The following is a 20,017-nucleotide window of genomic DNA, read 5'->3' as shown; positions in this document are numbered from 1 at the left end:
CAAGTAGGAATAAAGTTCATAAGTACTGGATTTTTGTGCTTACAGATTGACATCAAGGCCTTCATGATGCTTAGGGAGTCTGTATATATAATTGCTTTTTGCATTTTTGCTTTCCATACATGCCTCACAGCTGACAATAGTGCGTAGGCCTCGGCCATAAAGACACTTGTTTCCGGATGCAGTACATCGGATTCCGAGAAGGATGGACAGACAGCTGCATAGGACAGCCCAGCATGTGACTTGGAAGCGTCTGTGTAGAACTCTATGCACAAGTGCTTGTACTGGAGTTCTAGGAAATGCATTCGGGTTTCTACCTCTGGAGCGTGCTTCGTAACTTCTAGAAAGGATGTGTCACATTCTACCACCTGCCACTCCCAAGGAGGTAACAGCTTGGTAGGATGCATTAAGCGATGCTCGAGGAGCGGGACATGTATTTCATCACTAAGCTCCCTCACACGCAGCGAGAAAGGCTGTCTTACAGAGGGGCGACTGCAGAAAAGTGTAGCACACGTCATATTGGTAACGGTATTAAAACATGGATGTTCATGATTAGAGTGTATCTTGAGAATATATGTGATGCTGATGTATGTTTTCTGCAATTGGAATGACCACTCATTTGATTCTGCATACAAGCTTTTAATCGGGCTTGCTCTGAGAGTGCCAGTGGCTTAGCAGATACCTCGATGGTGGGCAGGATCTAGCATTTTTAGCGTGCTCGGTGCGGCAGAGTTATATATGATGGCACCATAGTCCAATCGTGACCGAATTAGGCTCTTGTAAAGATTCATTAAACACTTCCTGCCACTACCCCATGTAGTCTGAGATAGAAGTTTCAGTAAGTTCATTGTTTTTAGGCATTTTTCTTTAAGATATTTAATTTGTGCAATGAAAGTGAGCCTGGAGTCAAGTATAATACCTGGAAATTTATTCTCTTTGTTGACAGATATTTGTTGTCCACCCAGTTCCACACAAGGATCTGGAACCAGGGCTCTCTTTCTTGTGAAAAGAACACAAGAACTTTTGTGAGGGTCGATTTTAAATGTATTTTTGCCTGCCCACTTGGACACCTTGTTCAAGCCATGCTTTACCTGTCTCTCACACAGTGCGAGGTTACAGGATTTGAGACCTATTTGAATGTCTTCCATGTAGACGGAATAAAAAATGGCCGGTGGTAACGAAGCATGAAGTGTGGTCATCTTAATAAAAAGTGTGCAGCTGAACATGCCTCCCTGGGGTACACTAGTTTCCGGTATACATGGACGTGACAACACAATGTCGATTTTTACCTGAAAGATACAACTGGACAAATAGCTTTCTATTGCCACGGATGCCCATTTCAGACAAGTCTCTCAAGATTCCGTAGCGACACGTTGTGCTGTACGCTTTCTCCATATTGAGAAATATGGATAAGAAAAACTATTTGTGCACAAATGCGTCACGGATATTTCCTTCAATACGTACAAGACGATCGGTTGTGGACTGCCCTTCTCTGAAGCCACACTGATAGGGATCAAGCATTTCGCTCAGTTCAAGGAAATGAATGCGTCGCCGTATAAGCATTTTTTCAAATACCTCACAAAGGCACTTTGTGAGAGCTATTGGGTGGTAACTTGCCACAGAAGAAGGGTCTTTGCCCTGTTTCAAAACAGGGACCACAATGGCTTCTTTCCATACAGTTGGAAGGTATCGGACAGCCCAAATAGTGTTGAAAAGTGCGAGTAGTGTAACTCGTGTCAGTGTGCAAGTTTTTGATCATTTCATACATGACTGTCAGATCTCAGTGCAGAGTTCTTGCATGCAATCAAGCCAGCTCTCAATTCGGCAATACTAAAAGGACGGTTATACAGTTCATCCTGTTGGCATGTACGTATAAATGACTTACAGTCTTCTATTTGTTTATATATGAGAAAGGATTGTGAACAATGGGTTGAGCTTGACATGCTCTCAAAGTGCTTCCCATGTGAGTCTGACTGGTCTTGCAAGGTATCGCCCTGTGTGTTTAGCAAGGGGAGCGAATATGTTTGTCGCCCTCTTATTAACACTGTTCCAGACTTTAGCCTCACCTGTATACGAGTTGATACCCGATATAAACTTCTGCCAACTCTCTCTTCTGGCCTGTCGGCGTGTTCTCCTGCCTTGGGACTTTACCTTCTTAAAATTAATAAGATTCTCAGCAGTAGAAAAAGCGCGTAGCAACCCCCACGCTTTGTTCTGTTTCCTACGAGCCTTCCCACATTCGTCGTTCCACTACGGGACACGTTGTTTGAATGCCACACCCCTTACTTCAGATATGCATTTAGAAGCGGCATCTATTATGAAGGTTGTAAAATACTCCACAGCACATCAATTCCTAACGAAGACATGTCAGCCCATGAGATACAAGTAAGAGTTAGGAATTTCTCCCAATTGGCTGCATCAATCCTCCACCGAGGAGTCTGTGGTGAAGATTTGTTTTCTTTGGATGCTCTCAGCAGTACGGGGAAGTGGTCGCTCCCGTAAGGATATTTGGCAACTTCCCATTCAAGTTCAGGCAATATAGTCGGGGAAACTATGCTAAGATCAATTGAAGAAAAAGGTTCTGTTTGTTAGGCAGCAATATGTAGGTTCCTTCTTATTCAGCAGACACCCACCAAAGGTGAAAAGAAACTGTTCAACAAGAAGACCTCGCACATCTATACGAGAGTTGCCCCACAGGCTGCTGTGTGCATTGAAATCACCAAGAACGACATAAGGTTCTGGATATTCCTCTATAAAGGAGTGAAATTCATGTTTGTTTAATTGGTAATGTAGGGGTATGTAAAGCGAGCAAATGGTGATGAGTTTGTTTGGGAGAACAACTTGAACCGCCACTGCCTCAAGGGGCATTTGTAGCTGTAAATGTTGACACGCTATGCTTTTATGAATTACAATGGCAACACTGCCTGATGATGCGAGAGCATCACAGTGATCTTTACGAAACGTAACATACTGTTGGAGAAAGTTTGTATGTTTCGATTTTAAGTGCATTTCCTGCACACACAGCACTCTTGGATTTTGTTCATGGATAAGTTCTTGCACATCATCGAGGTTTCTAAGAAGACCTCTGACGTTCCATCGTCATATGTAAGAGGCATGCAGCACTGAAAGAAAGGAAGAGGACAATGTGCACGTATCGGTCCAAACGGCACGAGCCCTCGAGGCGCGTGACCCAAGCTGTGATCAAGAGAGAAGCGGCCTTGAGCTGGGATTATCGACGTGTCTCTAGGCCAAGAAGGTTGTAGCGTCAGCATCGCACTGGCGACGAGAGCCATGGAGGTTCGGTCAAGTCTGTGACGTTGGCGATCCAGGGTGTGGTCGTCAACCTCGGCGACATTCGAGCGAGGCTCCTGGGACCTGCTGCAGCCTCTCACGGTAGTGCCGGGCCCTCCAGGAAGGATCCCCCTTCAGAGACAGACCAGCACGTGCGATAGTCCCTGGGGCGTCTTGTTGGTACTCGAAGAAGAATTAGCGGCAGAACCCGGAGTTAGGCCTAACCAGTGAGGCCGGAGTGAAACATCACCGACGAAGTTCAGGACACTGGCATCAGAGACGGACGAGTTGACTAGCCAACACCAAGGCAGCAACATTAACGGCGTTGCCGAGAACACCGACTATGATGAAGATCCGAGACATATCAGACTCGGAAGAAATGTGCGATGACAAAGGTCTGTCAGAATGCTCCTTTCTGATAGCAGCGCAGCCATAGGCTAGGGTTGCCTGACTTTCACATAGGAAACGCCTAGGACTATCGCAGACGGGCATAAGGTTTGGGTTATATAAGTGTTACCATTCCTTCATTGAGTTTTCTTTTGAGTAAATTGAGTTTTGAGTTTTTGAGTTTTGAGTGTAATTAAAATCTGTTTGCTGTGCTGCCCTGCATCTCCCAACCCCATCTCTCGTAACATTTGCATGCCCACGAGATCAGTGACATACGACATCCACACTGAAAGCAAATTGGTACTGTGTGTACAAAAACCGAAGTGTTGCCTTAGATTACATAGCTCTTTCTAGGCCATGTAACACGGAATTGTCCTTTCTGGAGCAGTCGAGGGAGCCTCATCGTTCCTTAGGCATTTGGTGCACCGTCAGGATAGGTGCAGTGTCCACTGCCTCTTGTGAGGCACCGGACACGCACTCTTGCGAGCGAGAAGTTCCGCAAGAGTCTCGCCTCAGAAGACAAGACTGCTGAGCCCACCAGCCCGGAGGACGATGGGGCTGTCTTTGGGTCTGAACTGTGCCAGCTGTAGACAGCGCCAGCAGGGGCCAGGGAGAGTTAGCCTTGACGGCGCCCACCTTGGGGGCTGCTGGCAGTTCTGCGGGATCGCTACGCGTAGCACAGGTTGCCACCGAAAACTTTTGTGGTGCCAGCAACCCTAGGGTAGCCTGGCCTGTTTGCTGATTGGGTGGAGTAGGCTTAACTACGTCTACTCTGGGGGCAGGAGCCACAAGTGACAGCTTGCTGCGCGCGGGCCAGGCACTTGTCAGTGGCCGCTGTGATGCTACCTCCTGAAGCGCCACATCAGCATAAGGTGTGCTGTGGAAAGGTGAGCACTTCTTATGGCATTCCTTGAAAGAAATATTTTCTTCAACTTTCATGGTGATTACGTCTTCTTCTTTCTTTCAGTTCGGACAGGAACGTGAGTAGGCTGGATGGTCACCACTGCAGTTCACACAGTGAGGTGTGCCACTGCAGTTGTCAGAAGGGTGGCCCTGGACTCCACACTTTGCACAGGTTATTTGACCGCAACAGCTCTGCGAGCCATGGCCGAATCTTTGGCATTGGAATCACCGTCCAGGGTTTGGGATATATGGTCGGACAGTTAACCTAATGTATCCTGTTTCAATAGTTTCCGGCAGAACGCTAGATGCAAATGTGAGGATAAGATGTTTGGTGGGGATTTTTTTATTGTCCCATCTTACGTTTTACATTGGTGACATTTTGATCTTTCCAGCCTTCCAGGAGTTTAGCTTCTGTCAATTCTAGGAGGTCTGCTTTTGATACGACTCCGTGTGAGCTATTCATTGATCAGTGTGGTGTGACAGAAATTGGTATGTTGCCAAATGTCACAAGACTGCCGAGCTTCTCGTACTGATATTTCTGACGGGTCTCAAGAAGCTCTCTGCTAGCCATTTTCATCACTTTATAACCTGACCCTAACGCTTTGGTCAAAGATTTTGCAACTACGAAAGGAGAAATGAATCTCGCTTGTTTTTCAGAGTTCTCATTGTTTACAGCATAAAATTTCGGATAGGTCTCTTTTGGTTGGTTGAAACACGTGTTTAGTTCATCGGTGCGTCCCTTCTTTCAAGGGTGACGATCAATATGCAGGAAAATGCTGGTGTTCCTGTAGTTCAGTTTCTTCTCAACAGCAATGACAGCCACCCACCATGAAGCCGCTGCAGCACTTAACGCATAAGGCTGCACGCGCCAACCGTACATTGCCACTGTAACCTAATACATTATACCCAAAGGAGGGCACATACACAAGGTTAACCCAAGCTGCCTAGGAAAAATAGGAAGTGACGGACGAGAAGTGATGATAGGAAAGTAAAAGAAAGAAGATAGGAAAGAAAAAGATTGGACAGGGGGACAGGAAAAGGCAACTGCAGACTTCCTCCAGGTGGGTTTGTCTGGAGGTGCCGTCTACGTGAAGCCGAGGCCAAAGGGGTTTGTTGCTGCCGCCGAGGGGCCATAAAGGTCCCAACAACTGGCACTGGCTCAACCCTTAGGATCTCCTTTTCCCCGAACGTGGCTAAGCCGAGCACGGTTAGACACAGGAGGGTCCAGCCCTCGTGTGCTCGGGTAGTGGTGTCATGCTTTCATATTGTAGTATAGTGTAGCACGATTGGCAAAGGCAAGCAATAAATTTTGAATTACACTACAGATCCAAAGAAAAAAGAAAAGATATTTTATGTTAATGTCAAATATATTATTCGTTCATTTGAGGTTTAACAGATAATCATGATTTTCAAGTAAAATCAGCATAGCAAAATCAACAGGAAAAAAAAAGTGCACTTGAGCTACATGTACAGTAGACTTTTATCAAAATGACATTGGTTAAGTTGGCTACATTTTTTGTTTGGCTATGTATAAAGTCCCAAAATGCTCCCGTGCCATTGCAACACATATTTTTAGTTCGAGCTTTGGATAGTGTGAACGAACTTCCTGTGGCCTGCTAGGGTCAAACCAATAAAAGTTGCCTATACAGTCGATCTCAGATACTCTGTCAGACCCAAAGAAGATCGTGAAATAGTTCAATATGTGAATAATTCAATATGTTAAATATGCCTATCTAAAGCTTATCCGAGATCTCTGCACATCTTGGACAGTTTCCTGAGATTATGAAAAGCAGGAACTTACCAATTTGCTTCTCCAAGGGCATGTCGAATGCACAAAAGCTGACATTTTATGCTCACAAACATTGCAAGTCGCTCATGCTGTGGAATGGTCTTTGATATACAGTGCAATCCACTTATAACGATACCACATATAATGATATGTCGGCTGTAACAGTGAGTCAACTTCAGAGTATCAACTTATGCATTAGGGCTATGAGAAAAAAAATCTGTATATAACAGTATGTTATTCACAGTATATAGGCTGTAACGATCAAAATTCTGCCTTTTGGGCAGCGTTTTCCATGCAGAATATTCGTGAAATTTGCATTGCTAAGTTCCTCTTAACCAAGACGGGGCAAGAAGTTTGCCTATGCGAGTTCGTATTTGCCACCATTACTGCGCAGTGCGTTCCGCCAGTGCGCCGATTGTGAAAGCCACGGAGAGCACCGCAAGTTGGCACAGTGTCCCACAATATGGCGCCAGCTGCTTTGCGTCCGCATCGCTGGCAAGTGTCCAGAGAAAAAAGAAAGTGGAAAGCAAACCGCACTTGTGCGCCCTTTCTACAATCTCCACCAGTGAGCAGGAAATGCGCCATAGTAGCAGCGGTCAGTGCGCCGACAAAGCGCAAAGCTGTGTCGCTTGGGGCGAAGCTGCAAATTCCGCAAGACTCAAAGTACAAGCTTGCGCAATTAACGATTCTGAAAACTGCAAGCGCCGCCACAATCATGAAGGCTAGAAGCAGCGATCATGCTGATCTGCGAAAACGGTGGACTTTGTGCACCAGGGAAAAACCCCCCATGTGAGAAACCAACACTGTAACAGCCGCTGACATTAGAGAACTCTGGGAGCACGTCACTGCTGGCGATAAGACAGGCAGTGCTTTGACGGAGGAGTTCCTAAGTGCAGATAGTTCTGCTGCATTCTGCGAGGAATCTCCAACGGGGCGATAGCCGTCATGACACAGATGGCGGTGTGGTGCGATAGAGGCAACGACAGCAACAGCAGTGACGACGAGATTGACAGTGGCCCGCCTTTGACACCGACCCCAATGTTCATGCAAAGTGCATTGTCGTCGATAGAGTCACTCACCGATTTCATGCACGTTTAATTATAGCCGCCAGTGTCCGCACAGCCACTGAACGCAATGCAAACCGCGGTGTGAACCTGAAATTTCCGCGAAAGCAAGTGCAGATTCCTATTTCAGCGTGCCTAACGCTTGACAGCTGCTTAGAGGTATAAATTAATGTTTTATTTTTCACAGCCTACTTTCTACAACGGCAATTTTTTATCGTAAGTGGCAAATTTGGTGTTGGAGCTATGAAGGTACGTTCGTCATCTTTTTTTCTTTTTTTTTTTTTTAATGGCAGTCCAAATAGAGCGATCATTGGTTATAACGATCAGATTTTTCGTTCTTGATATCGTAAGTGGACTGTGCTGTACTGATCGCAATGCTAACTCTAGAGGCCTGCATCGCCTGTGCGAGACCGTGGTGTGCCTTGCACGTGTCAAATTGCTTGTTGCACTTTAGGTATAAATGCCTTATCTTGTTGCAAAATGCTTATGCCTAAATGCTTATACCTTATCTTGTTGCAAGATAAGGTATATAGACACACCGTGGAAACAAACTAGCATGTATGAATAAGCACTGCGCCGCCGTCACCACACTTGTACGGCAAATCACGCATAAACGTGCCCAGCCACGTGTCCATTACAATACCAGCAATAAGCAGTTTAAACAACCAATAATCATACATGGGCAACGAGCCAGGTGGACTGTTGTTAGGTTTCAGAACCAACTTCCTGTTGGAACCAATCGTTCTCGCTTCCCAACCGCCCTGAAGAGTCAGTGCTACGACACCTCGTGGTTGGTACATCCCTTCGTTCTCGGCCCTTCCCCTCCAGCCCCTACGTTGGTGACTGCCGACACTATACCCATGCTGTAAGTTTTGAAAGTGGCTTTCAGCTTGCGGAACATCCAAGTCCATCTTACCTCGTGTGTAACCATGGAAGGACGAATAAAATGCGTTCACCGCGAACCCACAAATCGCACTGCGATGAGTCTTCCACGCGCTGCTGCAACGGTGTTTTCACACAGTGCGGATGGGGCGTGCAGTGCTTTTGTTAATTTCAAAGATGTAAATATCCGTCCTAGTGGATGTCGAGGTCCGATTCGTTTTGGCTGCTCCCAGAATCATAAAATGCCGTTTGCAGAAAGCCCTTGTCCGCAAGAAGATGAACCCGGCAGCACAACATCTCCAATTTCACATTCCATGCCTTGCACCACTCAGTGAAAAGATCGAGTGTCATCCACACTTTCTTGTAGAAAGCGGATTAGAGCAGGAGGCCTTTCACGTTGTTGAAGCAGAGTGGTGATATGCTCTTGTCGAAAATGAATGGCTGCAGCTTGCACAAGCCATCCATATGCGCAGTAAACAAAATTGAGAGCACCCTCACTTTTCTTCTATGGCATGTACTGCGCTTCACATTTAATCTCTTGTTTAACAGCATCTGCCAAAACAGTGCTCTTGTAAATTTGTCGGCATTATATATCTCCAACGATGTGAGAAGTGATTGCGCCTCCATTAGAAGAAGCGCACTTCCAGGGGCGTGGGGCAGTGTTCGCTATACACATTCAAGCCTCGATACATCGAACACGGATATATCAAATTATTGCATATATTGAACACTTTCTATAACACCTTGAAAATTGCATGCATTTTTTTTTTATTTCGAACGGGGTCGGCCATAAAATGGATACATCGAACTCTGCCATCCCAGATCACGTGCGCTCTGCGAACAGGCGGCAAGCTTTCCCGCAATGCCCTCGAAGATAGCGATGGCGCGATGGGCGTTCCCAACTACTGCACACTACAGCAGCACACATCGAAAGCGCTGAGGGCGCCATTTGAATGTAGCGGCGTATGCATGCACTGGCTTGGCTAGTTTGACATCAACAACGCATTGCATATGCCGCACTGACTCCTCCTCAGTGCTGCGCTCTGCGCTCAGTGCCGCACTCTGCGCCTGCCATGCCTCGTGAGGAATGACGGTTTGCATCTACAAAGATGCGCGACAGGGCGCACTCACTAGGCTCACTCACAGACACCCTTAGCTGACGCCACTTCATACTTTGTTGTTGACAGTGTTTCAAAATGCTTCAGTTGACGGACGAGGAGATTGCAGTGGAAGTAGCGGCCAAACTTGAAGACGCTGCCGAGGTTGATCCCACAAGCATTGATGATGTTCCGCCTCTGACTTCAACTGGAGCTATAGCTGCTTTGGCCCTTCTTCGCTGCTACTGCGGTGCAATAGAAAGCACGGGCCTATCGCCTGTACATCGTTTAGACGATGTTGAGGACGCTGTAGTTAAGCACACGGCTGCCAATAAGAAGCAGGCCACACTACCGCAGTACTTTTAGCCAAAGCAATTATTACTTTGTGGGAAGCTTCAAATGAGTACTTACTGCGCCACGATTGGGGCACAGTCGGGGATCATTGTTCGGAGGAACTTTGCGCAGCTCACGAAGTCGGTGCAGCCTAGGCCAATGGCGCGTGGCGTAACCAAACGCACGCTCCAAACAACGATCCCCAATTGCGCCCTCTTGGTTCATTGACTGATTTGTACAAGCTTCTGATGCGGTTTTTTACTGGATTTTATACATTAAATTCTGGCTATATCGAACTATTTCGCGATCACCATGCTGTTCTATATATCAAGGTTCGACTGTAGTATTAAATATGGCGGCGAACGGTAGTTCGATGTACGCATAGCATGTCGCTACACTTGGTACACGTATATTCAAGAGGATTTTACAACGATTTGATATACTTCAACAACAGTTTGATGTATGTGAGTTTGATATATCTGGGATCGACTGTAGATCAAAAGGTCATGGATGTTCATAAGTGCCATTACCTTTGTTGGCCTTGTTAATTACAGGCTTCATTTTGATCTGCCGAGCCCTGTCAGCATAGCGGAGGGTGTTTATAGTTTCTGGGATGTTGCAGATAGCTGGACTTATGCAGGCAATCATCACTGTAAAGCTTCCGCCATTCAGCGAATCTGGAATGAAAGCACAGCAATAATGTTCAGGCTTAAAGGGGTGCCGAAACAATTTTGGTCACACCTAATATTACCACCTAGATATAGAGAGGGCCTCTCATGGAAATGCTTTCCCGCAAGAACTTTATGTGAGTGCACTATATAAAGGAACTGCTGGTGTTAAACATTACTCTCCTCTCACGCTGCAGTATTCCCTCTCAACTTGTAATCTGTGCAGCCATGAGTATGTCCAACCCCCTTGTGAACAAAATCATTCGGGGACAGAAGTGTTGCCTACTTTCACTCTGTCTTAATTGAACATGTTCCCATGTCTCTTTCTGATGCAGTTTTCCTTGTTGCTGTATGTGGTGATGAAATTTACATGCAGCACTTACATCTTCTACAACATGTAGCCATTGTAGTCTGTTCCTGCATACTGCATCTGCAGTAGGGTATCACGAGTGCTTGGCAGGCACTATTCATATTTCTGCCACCACAAAAAAAGACATAGCTGCACCAATGTTTGTGTGAGATGACCCTATGTGTCCCATTGGCAGCTGTCACCACTTTCACACCCCTGTCTTTACCCCATGCAGCCTCACAAGTCTATCACAGTGTCCAGCTTTTTGAAGTGTACACAAGAATGCATGTGCTGCGTGTGAACACCGCAGCAGACAATGCATACCGTCAGGCAGCAGTTCATCATTGGTTTGAAGGAAAGTCTACACTTGTTGCATTTGTGCTTGCATTTTTTACAGGTATGCAAATGGCCATATACTTATACTATTAAATATAAGCTTAATGGAGTGGCATGGTTGAGGTATTCTCGATGATGTCTCAGGGTAAGCCAATCAGACCATTCATCCAAGTGACATCACTTACCCATTTTATGTAGAATGGGCAGAGGTGAGTGTAAACACAGAAAGCAGTGCCACTGCAATCTGTGGTGGTGCAGACGTTTAGTACTACCTAATAATAAACTGCAAGGTTCATGCAGAGCACTTAAATTTGGCCGTTTGTGATTACCAGGACCAACCCTGCCGACTCTATACCATTTGTACATAACCACCAAAATAATTTCAGAGTCCTTTCAAGGCAGAACCAACCGAAAGTGACAATATAAATGAATTGAATAGAATTTATTGACAGGAAAATGACAATATAAAATTGTACTTGAAGATATGGACAGGACAAAAAAAATGCAGGGGAACAGCACAAGGACTACACTGCATGGTGGTCAACATACTCACTTGATATTTGCTTTGTGCACTGCGTTTGAGTCTTTCACAGGCACAACCGTATGCTTGTCACTGCATTCTCCTTCATTACATACAAGCTGTTAAGGGTTAACTGGGTATGTGCTAACAGTTTTCCACTGCACCTGCTTCATGTGGAACAAACAGGCCACTTGTTCGAGACCAGGGGAAAGGTGAATAAGAAAATAACTGAAAGGTACACGCAGCTGACAATGGCACTGTTTAAAATTTCCGACCAACTGCCTGTGATACAATAGCCAGCATCAACTTTGTAGTCGTTAGACGAAACAGTGTTCAGTGTGGCTATTGCCAATTCTGCCTTGTTTTTATTTTTAGTCCTTTCTGTTCTCATGCCAATTAAGACTGCTGCTTGGTCATACATTCAGAAAGAAATTTACGATATGTTGTAGCAGTGATGCCACTGCCACTGAAGTTTAAAATCAATGAGTGCTAAAAATCAATAAGTGGTATTCAGTTGCACCTTCCTCCATAAATAAGCAGCCATTTTTTCTTAAAGGGACATTAAAGGACACAAATGTCAATGTAGACTGTTGAGCTACCATCCCAGAAACTTCGAAACACTTGTTTCATGCGAAGAAGAGACTTATTTTAAGAGAAAATGCGTTCTGAAGCGTCCGCGTACCTCTAGCGCAGTTCAAATCGCCCACCCTCCGATCGAGCAGTGGTGACGTCATGGTCTCATATTGACATTGCTCCGTCGGCGAGTAAAACGCCACTCGCAGACGGCGCTACGGCTTTTCTGCGCAAAACGCAAATGCGCAGCCAGAAACAGAGCCAAGACAGCCGACAGCAGCGCAAAAGCAGAACTATGGTGGCTAGCGGAAAGGAAAGCGCGCGACGATAAGCTGACTTTTTATTTTATGACGCCAACTTTGACGCTCGTTGCAATGGACGACCCTGACGACACATGATGCTGGGCTCGACTTCAGTGATTTAAGCACTGATGAACGTGACCTGCTGCTAAGGGCTCGCACTGCTGGCGTCGTTGCATACTACTACGATGACAACTGTATGTCATGCCTGTACATATTCGCACATTTGTAGCTTTTCCTTCCTGAAAACCAAATGCCGCACTCACCGCCTCGTCTTCGACCTGCAGTTGTTTTTGTGCTTCGGAGAATGCAGGCAAGATCGACAGAACAGCGCTACGGGAAAGCATTGCTTTGAATGGCACTCTACCGTTCAGTAAGTCGGCGTTGAACTCGTAATCCTCTGGACAGTGAGCACCCTTTGCAATTTTTCGTTTCTTTGCCAATGCGTTGTGGCAGAGGTACGGCACTTAACCACTTCGAACGGAGAGGTTCACTCGTTGGCACATAGTAATAAGTAACGTTAGATTCGCCGCTGCAACTGCCCTTGGCCAAGTTCCGCAGACCGTTCGCACATCCCACGATATCACATGGACGTGGCATTCTCGCTGCTTGTTCCAAATGCAAGTTTCATGAGCCAGCAGAACCAGCGCAGCACAATGCGATAACGCAACAACTGAAACTACAAAGCGCGCGCGGTGCAGACTCGAGCGAAAACGAAACCTTTCTATCACTCATACTACTGAAGGGTAACGTCAAAATGTTATTTTTTCTTCGAATCGAACAGAAGTAGACAAGTAGCATTTTCTTCCGTCTTATAACCGAATGAAATTATCTTTTTAATACGAGTAGTTCAGTACTAGTGACATATATTATGATGAGGAGTGCCTTCGTCATCAGGCTAGTACCGGAATGTCGCTGGGGAGTCTCAAATCGTGTGATGCATTTACCTCAATTTCTCGGTTCCTAATGCTCTGTTCGCAATTATATTGAGGTCTTGGACGTTCTAGAGCATTGCTTTATCACTTGAACTTGACTTCATAGTAACCTTTAGCGTCCCTTTAAACAAACCAGAATGGCTGTCTACAAGTTAATGCTTGCCTGTGTGTTTACTATGGCTTGTAGAAGACCATCGCCCATGGTAACTATCTCACTCAAGGCAAACCCACTATTTCATGACAGAGGGGAAGCTACCAACATTCAGAACTCTCCTGGTCTTCCTCCAAAGGACTGACCAAGCCAAATGCTGCTTACATTTGGTGATCTGACAAAAAACAATGTATTCAGAATGGTAGAACTGAAAGCTAATTTACATGCAGATTTCTTTTCAGATGTGACATTTACAGGTGACAAGTACAGTAACATCACTGGCATTGCCTTACCAATTCAGTGGCACAAATTTATTGCATTTTTCAATCTCTGTTTTGCCTAAGCTAAAAATAAGTTGTGGCTGAACTGAGTAACCATTATGCAATTCAATGCACTTTCATAAGTTAAAGAAGAAAGGGAAAAAGAAGTGGTGATCTTGGCACTTAATGCACAAGATTTTTTGTGATGACACACTTACATATAACTCAAAAGGATAAACTATCACTTCAAACAAACTTGTTCATTTTTTTCAGTCGTGCACTACAATTTCATGCAGCTGTTTACATGGAATTCTGGAAAGGCTGTCAACAGCTGATGCTTACCTCTCAGGAGCCGCGTCAGTGAAGAGTCCCTGTAAGGAATAAATTGTGGCTTTCCATTGTGAGAGCACAGAGAGTTGATCACATTGCCAAGAGCCAGAAGGCCAAGGTTGATGGAGACACCTGCAAAGACAGATAGCAGGGTGTCTACCAAGTTGACATTTCCAAATTCCCTGAGTTTTCCAGGTTTTCCCTGAGTGACGATGAACTATGTTTTATGTCAAGACGGGCTGAAACCATGTCGGCCAATGCTGTCACTCTCTAGTAAGCGTGTGAAAAAAAAAAAAAAAAAGAGTTGATCCCGTTCAATACTAAGGAGTAGTGTTTATATTATTCAAAAAGAGAATTGAAGGGAGGGGTTAGTAAAATCCACAGCAAATAAAATGTCTTCAAAGAAAATTGCAAATAGAGTCGAACATGCTCAAATATGAATAAAAAGAAGGTGCACAAAGAAGGAAATATTTTTGAATATGAGCTATTTCTACCAACTAATAGCAAGGTCAGTGGTACGGGGCCCGAACTTTGTCACAATTGAGATTCTCTCTGAACAGCTTGTAAGTCAGCCTCAATTGTCCTGACATACTCTCAGCCTGCACACGATGCCTCAGTGTTGTTTCACTGCTTTAAAGAGTTTATTTTCGTTTGGATGAGGGACACCTGCATCTTGGCGCCAGCCAACACCTTGTTTTTTGAGCTCAAGCTCCTTCAAAACAGCGGCAGCACGTTTCCTTTCCCTTTCACTCCTCAACACATAGGTCCTTCTTGTTCTCGTCCTCCTTCTGCCGCTCGTTTGCCCCACAGACCATTTGAAGCATCTGTTTGGTCAGTTGTACAGTCAACGTCCGATTTTTCAAGCTCCCTAAGGGCCGAGAAAACGTCCGAAAAATTGGCCAGTTGGAAAAGAATGCATGTCTTTTACTGCCCTTAAGGACTCAATCAGCCACAGGCACATTCGAAAAAGCTCTGAAGGCTTGTCGGTACACGTATTAGTCATATCAGTGCTCGGACTGTGCTGTGTCCCGTGGCAATAGCCCCTTCACACGCTTGTTATGCTTCACTGGAGTACTTTCGCGCATGCTTCACGAAGTAACATTTCTGTACAGAGGTGAAACTGACTTTCGGGAACCGGCATTATGCAACAGACCGTTTTTTTACAAGCTTCGAAGCCAGTCGCGAGGACCACAAATGCGGAGTCGGTGCCATTGCTGAAAGTGGAGACTTCTTTCAATGAAGGACACTGCACCCAACAGGAAGAAGCTTAATAGGGAACGTCGAAGCAGCTAGGCCTAGCGTTGCCACAGGATTTGCGTGCGAGAGCGTCGGTTCAAGGCGGTGAGGTAATCAAAAGAGCTGCGGTGGTGGCTTTGATTAATGCCATTTCGGACCGGCGGTCTCGGAAGAAAACTCGGGAAAATCGGACAGCGAAGGGTACTTGCGTCTGAAATTTCAGACATTCTGATACATTGACTCTATAAGGTACATGGTGGTAGTGCAAAGCCGTCCGAAAAGTCGGTCGTTCACTGTACACTGGCAACTCCTCCAGCCGAGGATGGTGCATCAAAGATGATTTGTTACGATTCCCGTCTCTTACTTGAGCCAGCATTACTACGACTTTCGTTCCCTTTCAATAAAATTACAGCTAATTTTCCCTGATGGAAGCACAAATTCCTTGAGTTTTCCCTGAGTTCTTCCAGGCTACTCAATATCACTGAGAATTCCCAGTTATCCCGGTTTTCCCGATTGGTAGACACCCCGAGACAGGCATCTTGTGAAAAATTTTAACCATAATGCAAGCAGACTAATAAGCTGACCAGCTTGGTTACCACATTGTCAGACCAAGCAACTATCGTTAACCTTTTGAGGCAATATGTGCACAATTGTGTGCATGCCATAGTGGTAAATCAAAAGCAAAAACAATGATAACAATGGTATTTAGAATATGTCACATACATCTTGAAATACTTCTGATTGATCTTATGCGGCGAGTTTGAGTAATAAGTGCCAATTGTTTTATTAAAACTAGTTCAAAGGTACACAGTTGGATATTTGTTCTCAGTCCGAGTATGTTGTTGTGTAATTGGTCCACTTGTCTCATTGTTTTTTTTTTTCTGAATGGTTTGCACCAGGAATATTTCCAAAATTTTAAAGAATACAGTCACACTATCTAGCAAAATTTTATGTCTTATTTTTTGCCAATCGTTATCATCAGGCCAGCTTCCCTCAGACTGGAAAATTGGAAAAGTGATACCAGTACACAAAAGTGGCAGCGAGAATTCCCGAGAAAACTATCTTTCATTATCATTGACAAGTATATGCTGCAAGATGCTTCAACATATCAATCATTTCACATATATATCATCTGCATTTATTTCACAAATATCAGCATTTCACATATATCATCATCTGGAATCAAATAATTTTTTCTTTATTAACCAACATGGGTTTAGGAAAGGCTTGACATGTGAGACACAGTTACTAGAATTCACTACAGACTTGCATTTTAACATGGACCATAGCTTTCAAACAGACTGCATTTTTCTCGACTTCTCCAAGGCCTTCGACCGTGTAGCTCACTGCCGCTTAATTTCCAAATGATCCGTTCTCAAATTAGGCTACTTAATACTCTCCTGGATTCATGACTTTCTAACAAATCGTTGTCAATTTACAGTCGTTCATGATTTTACATTACCCCTTGCATATGTCAGTTCCAGTGTACTGCAGGGCAGCGTATTAGGACCCTTACTTTTTCTTATTTACACTGATCTGCCCAATAACATCTCATCCTGCATGCATATTTTTGCAGATGATTGCATATTATATTGACCAATTCGCAGGCTTAATTATCCTCTCATTCTTCAAGGGGATCTTTATCTTGTTACCAAATGATGTGAAAAGTGGCAAATGAAGCATAACTTACCTAAATGCAAAGCAATGACATTCACGCGAAAAACTTCCTATCATAGCTTTTCCTATTATATAAATACAAATCTAGTATCTCAGGCATCAGTATATAGATATCTAGACGCTAATCTTGCACTGAGCTTTTCCTGGGCCTTTCACATCACAACCATATAGCCAAACGCTGCCAAATCTCTTGGGTATATTTGTCGCAACTTGCGTAACTGCCCGTCTAACATCCGTAAATTAGCATTCCTGTCATTTGTATGCCCCCAGCTTGACTTCGAGTCCCCTGTACGGTCTCCGTACCATGAATACTTCACCGCATGTTAGAAGCCATTCAAAACCGAGCTGGTCAATTAATTTCCCGCAATTACAACTACCAGTCAAGCATTACTCAAATAAAACTCAACCTTTCCTTGCAATCACTAAGTAGCCGACATGAAATAGTTGCTGCATCAGAAGCCTGTCATACTGGTTGCCCTCCATCTTGGCATGCTGACCAGAGATGTGAGAGAACAGAACAAATTGCTTCCAAACTGGTACATCTGCTAATTATGTACTTTATACATGGCACACTGGGTCACATACAGTTTTGTGCAAAATTTCACAGCCAGTGTGATCGAGACTGAAGCTGCTATGAGGCTGCATGCCAGGGCTCCAGTAAAACTTGTTATTTAGTAGGTTTAAAGGAACAATTGTCACTGCCCTCTGGAGCCCCAGGATTGCCAAAGAAATTCCAGCACAAGACTCGAGTGGTGGCCTTGAAGCTTCTAAATCAGACTGTCATATGTGGACTTCCCCCAGCAAAGAAGAGAAAGCTGCATGCTTAAGTTCTGCCTCTCCAGCTGGCACCTTCTTTCCTCCGGTCTCCAATGCTGTGCGTCCTCTTGACAGCCTCAGAGCCAGCCAAATCAACAAGCTGCAGCTTTGATGTGTACATTGTCCTGCACAAGAGAAGAACAATGCCGACAAGCCTTACCCTCCTGAGATCAGTGAAATTTTAGGTGAAAGACAAGTCTCACAGCTAGGTGTAGTGCAATGCATCAGTTGTATTGTCAGCAGCAACATCAGGCTCAAGAGAGTGCTGTAGAGACACTACGTTGCAGTCAAGCTCATAGATGGAATTAAATTGAATTCTGGGGTTTTACGTGCCAAAACCACGATTTGATTATCAGGCATGCCGTAGTGGGGGACACTGGATTAATTTTGACCACCAAAGCATCTTTAACATGCCACCAATGCATGGGATACGGGCGTTTTTGCATTTCGCCTCCATCAAAATGCGGCCGCGGCGACCGGGATATGATCCCAGGACCTCATGCTTAGCAGCACAAGACCATAGCCGCTTAGGGGAGTATAGGTAAAAACTCATCGATAGAAACTTTGTTACAACAAACTTCACCAAATCAAGGTTCCATAATTTTAGCAGTGCAAATATTGCGTGTCCCCATAAAAATGCTGTTGGCTAACATTCCTTGAGTAAGCATCTGTAAATTAATCTTGAATGGAAATTCAGGCAATATATTTTCACAGCTGGCTCAATCTGTGTAGTTAAAACTAAAAGAGCACTGCGATGTGAGCTAGAAAAAAATGCAAGAATTTCATTAAATCAAGGTTTTTAACTGTACAATCCTGATTTAAAAGACCTTTGCCACACAAGAATTTAGAAAACATGCTAATAACCTTTAAAGTGTAGCCCGTTGGTTATTAAGTGCAACACATATTGGGGAGCCAGATTTAAACTTCTGAATATTTCTCACTTTCAACGTCCCAATTTGGTTAGACCTAAAGACTAGTAGAACTAGTACAGCCATTTTTTTATAAGGCCTCTGACAACACACTTTTTGAAAACAGTGAGCACAGTTTCATATAATTCAGCTGAGCCCCACCTCAGGACCAACAGGTGATATGAGGAAGGCATGAGGCAAGCATGCTCACTCTGAAGTGAGAATCTACTGCAACCCTGGGATTCGACACATGGCAAGCAATACCTAATGTGGGAAATTTAATCAGTCACCTATCGGATAGTTGACCTACGAAAATCATTTCACTTTTTCTTACTTTCTAACACTGTTTACTTCAGAGAATACATAATTAAGCCTGAGCTAACATTGTCGTGAGCACACTGTCAGTAACCCCTTGAAACTTTTTCCCATCCATTTTAAGTGAGCCTTACAAGGTCATTCAAAAGTACTGTGCCATTATATGGTAGCTTTTCATAGGAACCTATACAGGGCTCAAATTGATGCTGAAAGGAAAGAAGTTGAAGCAAACAACAAGTGCCACAACCCCAACAAATAGGTAGATCATAGAAAAGGAAAATGCAGATAAACAAATCAGGAGTGTTTCTGTGGACTTCAGCAAAGCACAAGCTATCTCCTGGAGGTGGTGTGGTGTCAAAGACAAGGTCCCAGTGCCATCAATTTGGTCTGGACATCCTCTCCACATTTCATGGTGCATTTCACCACAGGCTCCTCGCCAAGGCTCCCCCCGACAAACGCTTCTTGTGCTTTGGGGGCAACATTCTCAATGTATTTGAACTCAAGCGGCCTCATCACGTGCAATAGTGGCCTAAGTAGGGCAGAAGAACAGAGTGATGAGCTAGTTGATACCGCATATCTTGAGGTTAAGCGCAAGAGAGCACATAGGACAACAGAAGGGGACGAAGGCACAGCGCTACTAACAACTGAGTTTTTATTGGACATGGTTAACACATGTATACCACGGTTCAGCAGGAAGAAAAAGCAACTGTCACAGCACAGATCACTTTTCGGCATAATCATCCATGACAAGCCGCTATCACGATAGAAATAATCGTTCTTTTTTTGACAACGAAAGAGATGGGCAACTTAGAGTCATTGCTTCTAATAATTTCGAACGCCTCGATAATCTCCAGAGTCACTTGATCCAAGTTTCTGGATACTACTTGTTTTGTCAAAGAAG

The 20,017-nt window shown here is 44.5% G+C and overlaps 1 protein-coding gene across 1 annotated transcript in view; it reads right to left on the bottom strand.

The window, feature by feature from the left end:
* LOC142575187 (uncharacterized) overlaps nucleotides 1-20,017 on the bottom strand; it is a 78,554-nt gene that overhangs the window by 26,402 nt on the left and 32,135 nt on the right. The window contains exons 5-7 of the mRNA XM_075684296.1: nucleotides 17,927-18,018; nucleotides 14,177-14,296; nucleotides 10,274-10,420 (exon numbers count right to left, since the gene is read on the bottom strand). Of these exons, the coding sequence (XP_075540411.1) occupies nucleotides 10,274-10,420; nucleotides 14,177-14,296; nucleotides 17,927-18,018 (359 nt within the window). The remainder of the gene's footprint in view (nucleotides 1-10,273; nucleotides 10,421-14,176; nucleotides 14,297-17,926; nucleotides 18,019-20,017) is intronic.

Source organism: Dermacentor variabilis, chromosome 3, assembly GCF_050947875.1.
Source record: "Dermacentor variabilis isolate Ectoservices chromosome 3, ASM5094787v1, whole genome shotgun sequence".
Classification (NCBI taxonomy): domain Eukaryota; kingdom Metazoa; phylum Arthropoda; class Arachnida; order Ixodida; family Ixodidae; genus Dermacentor; species Dermacentor variabilis.
The sequence above is the reverse complement of the archived record's forward strand: the minus strand, read 5'-3'. Positions and strand labels throughout refer to the sequence as shown.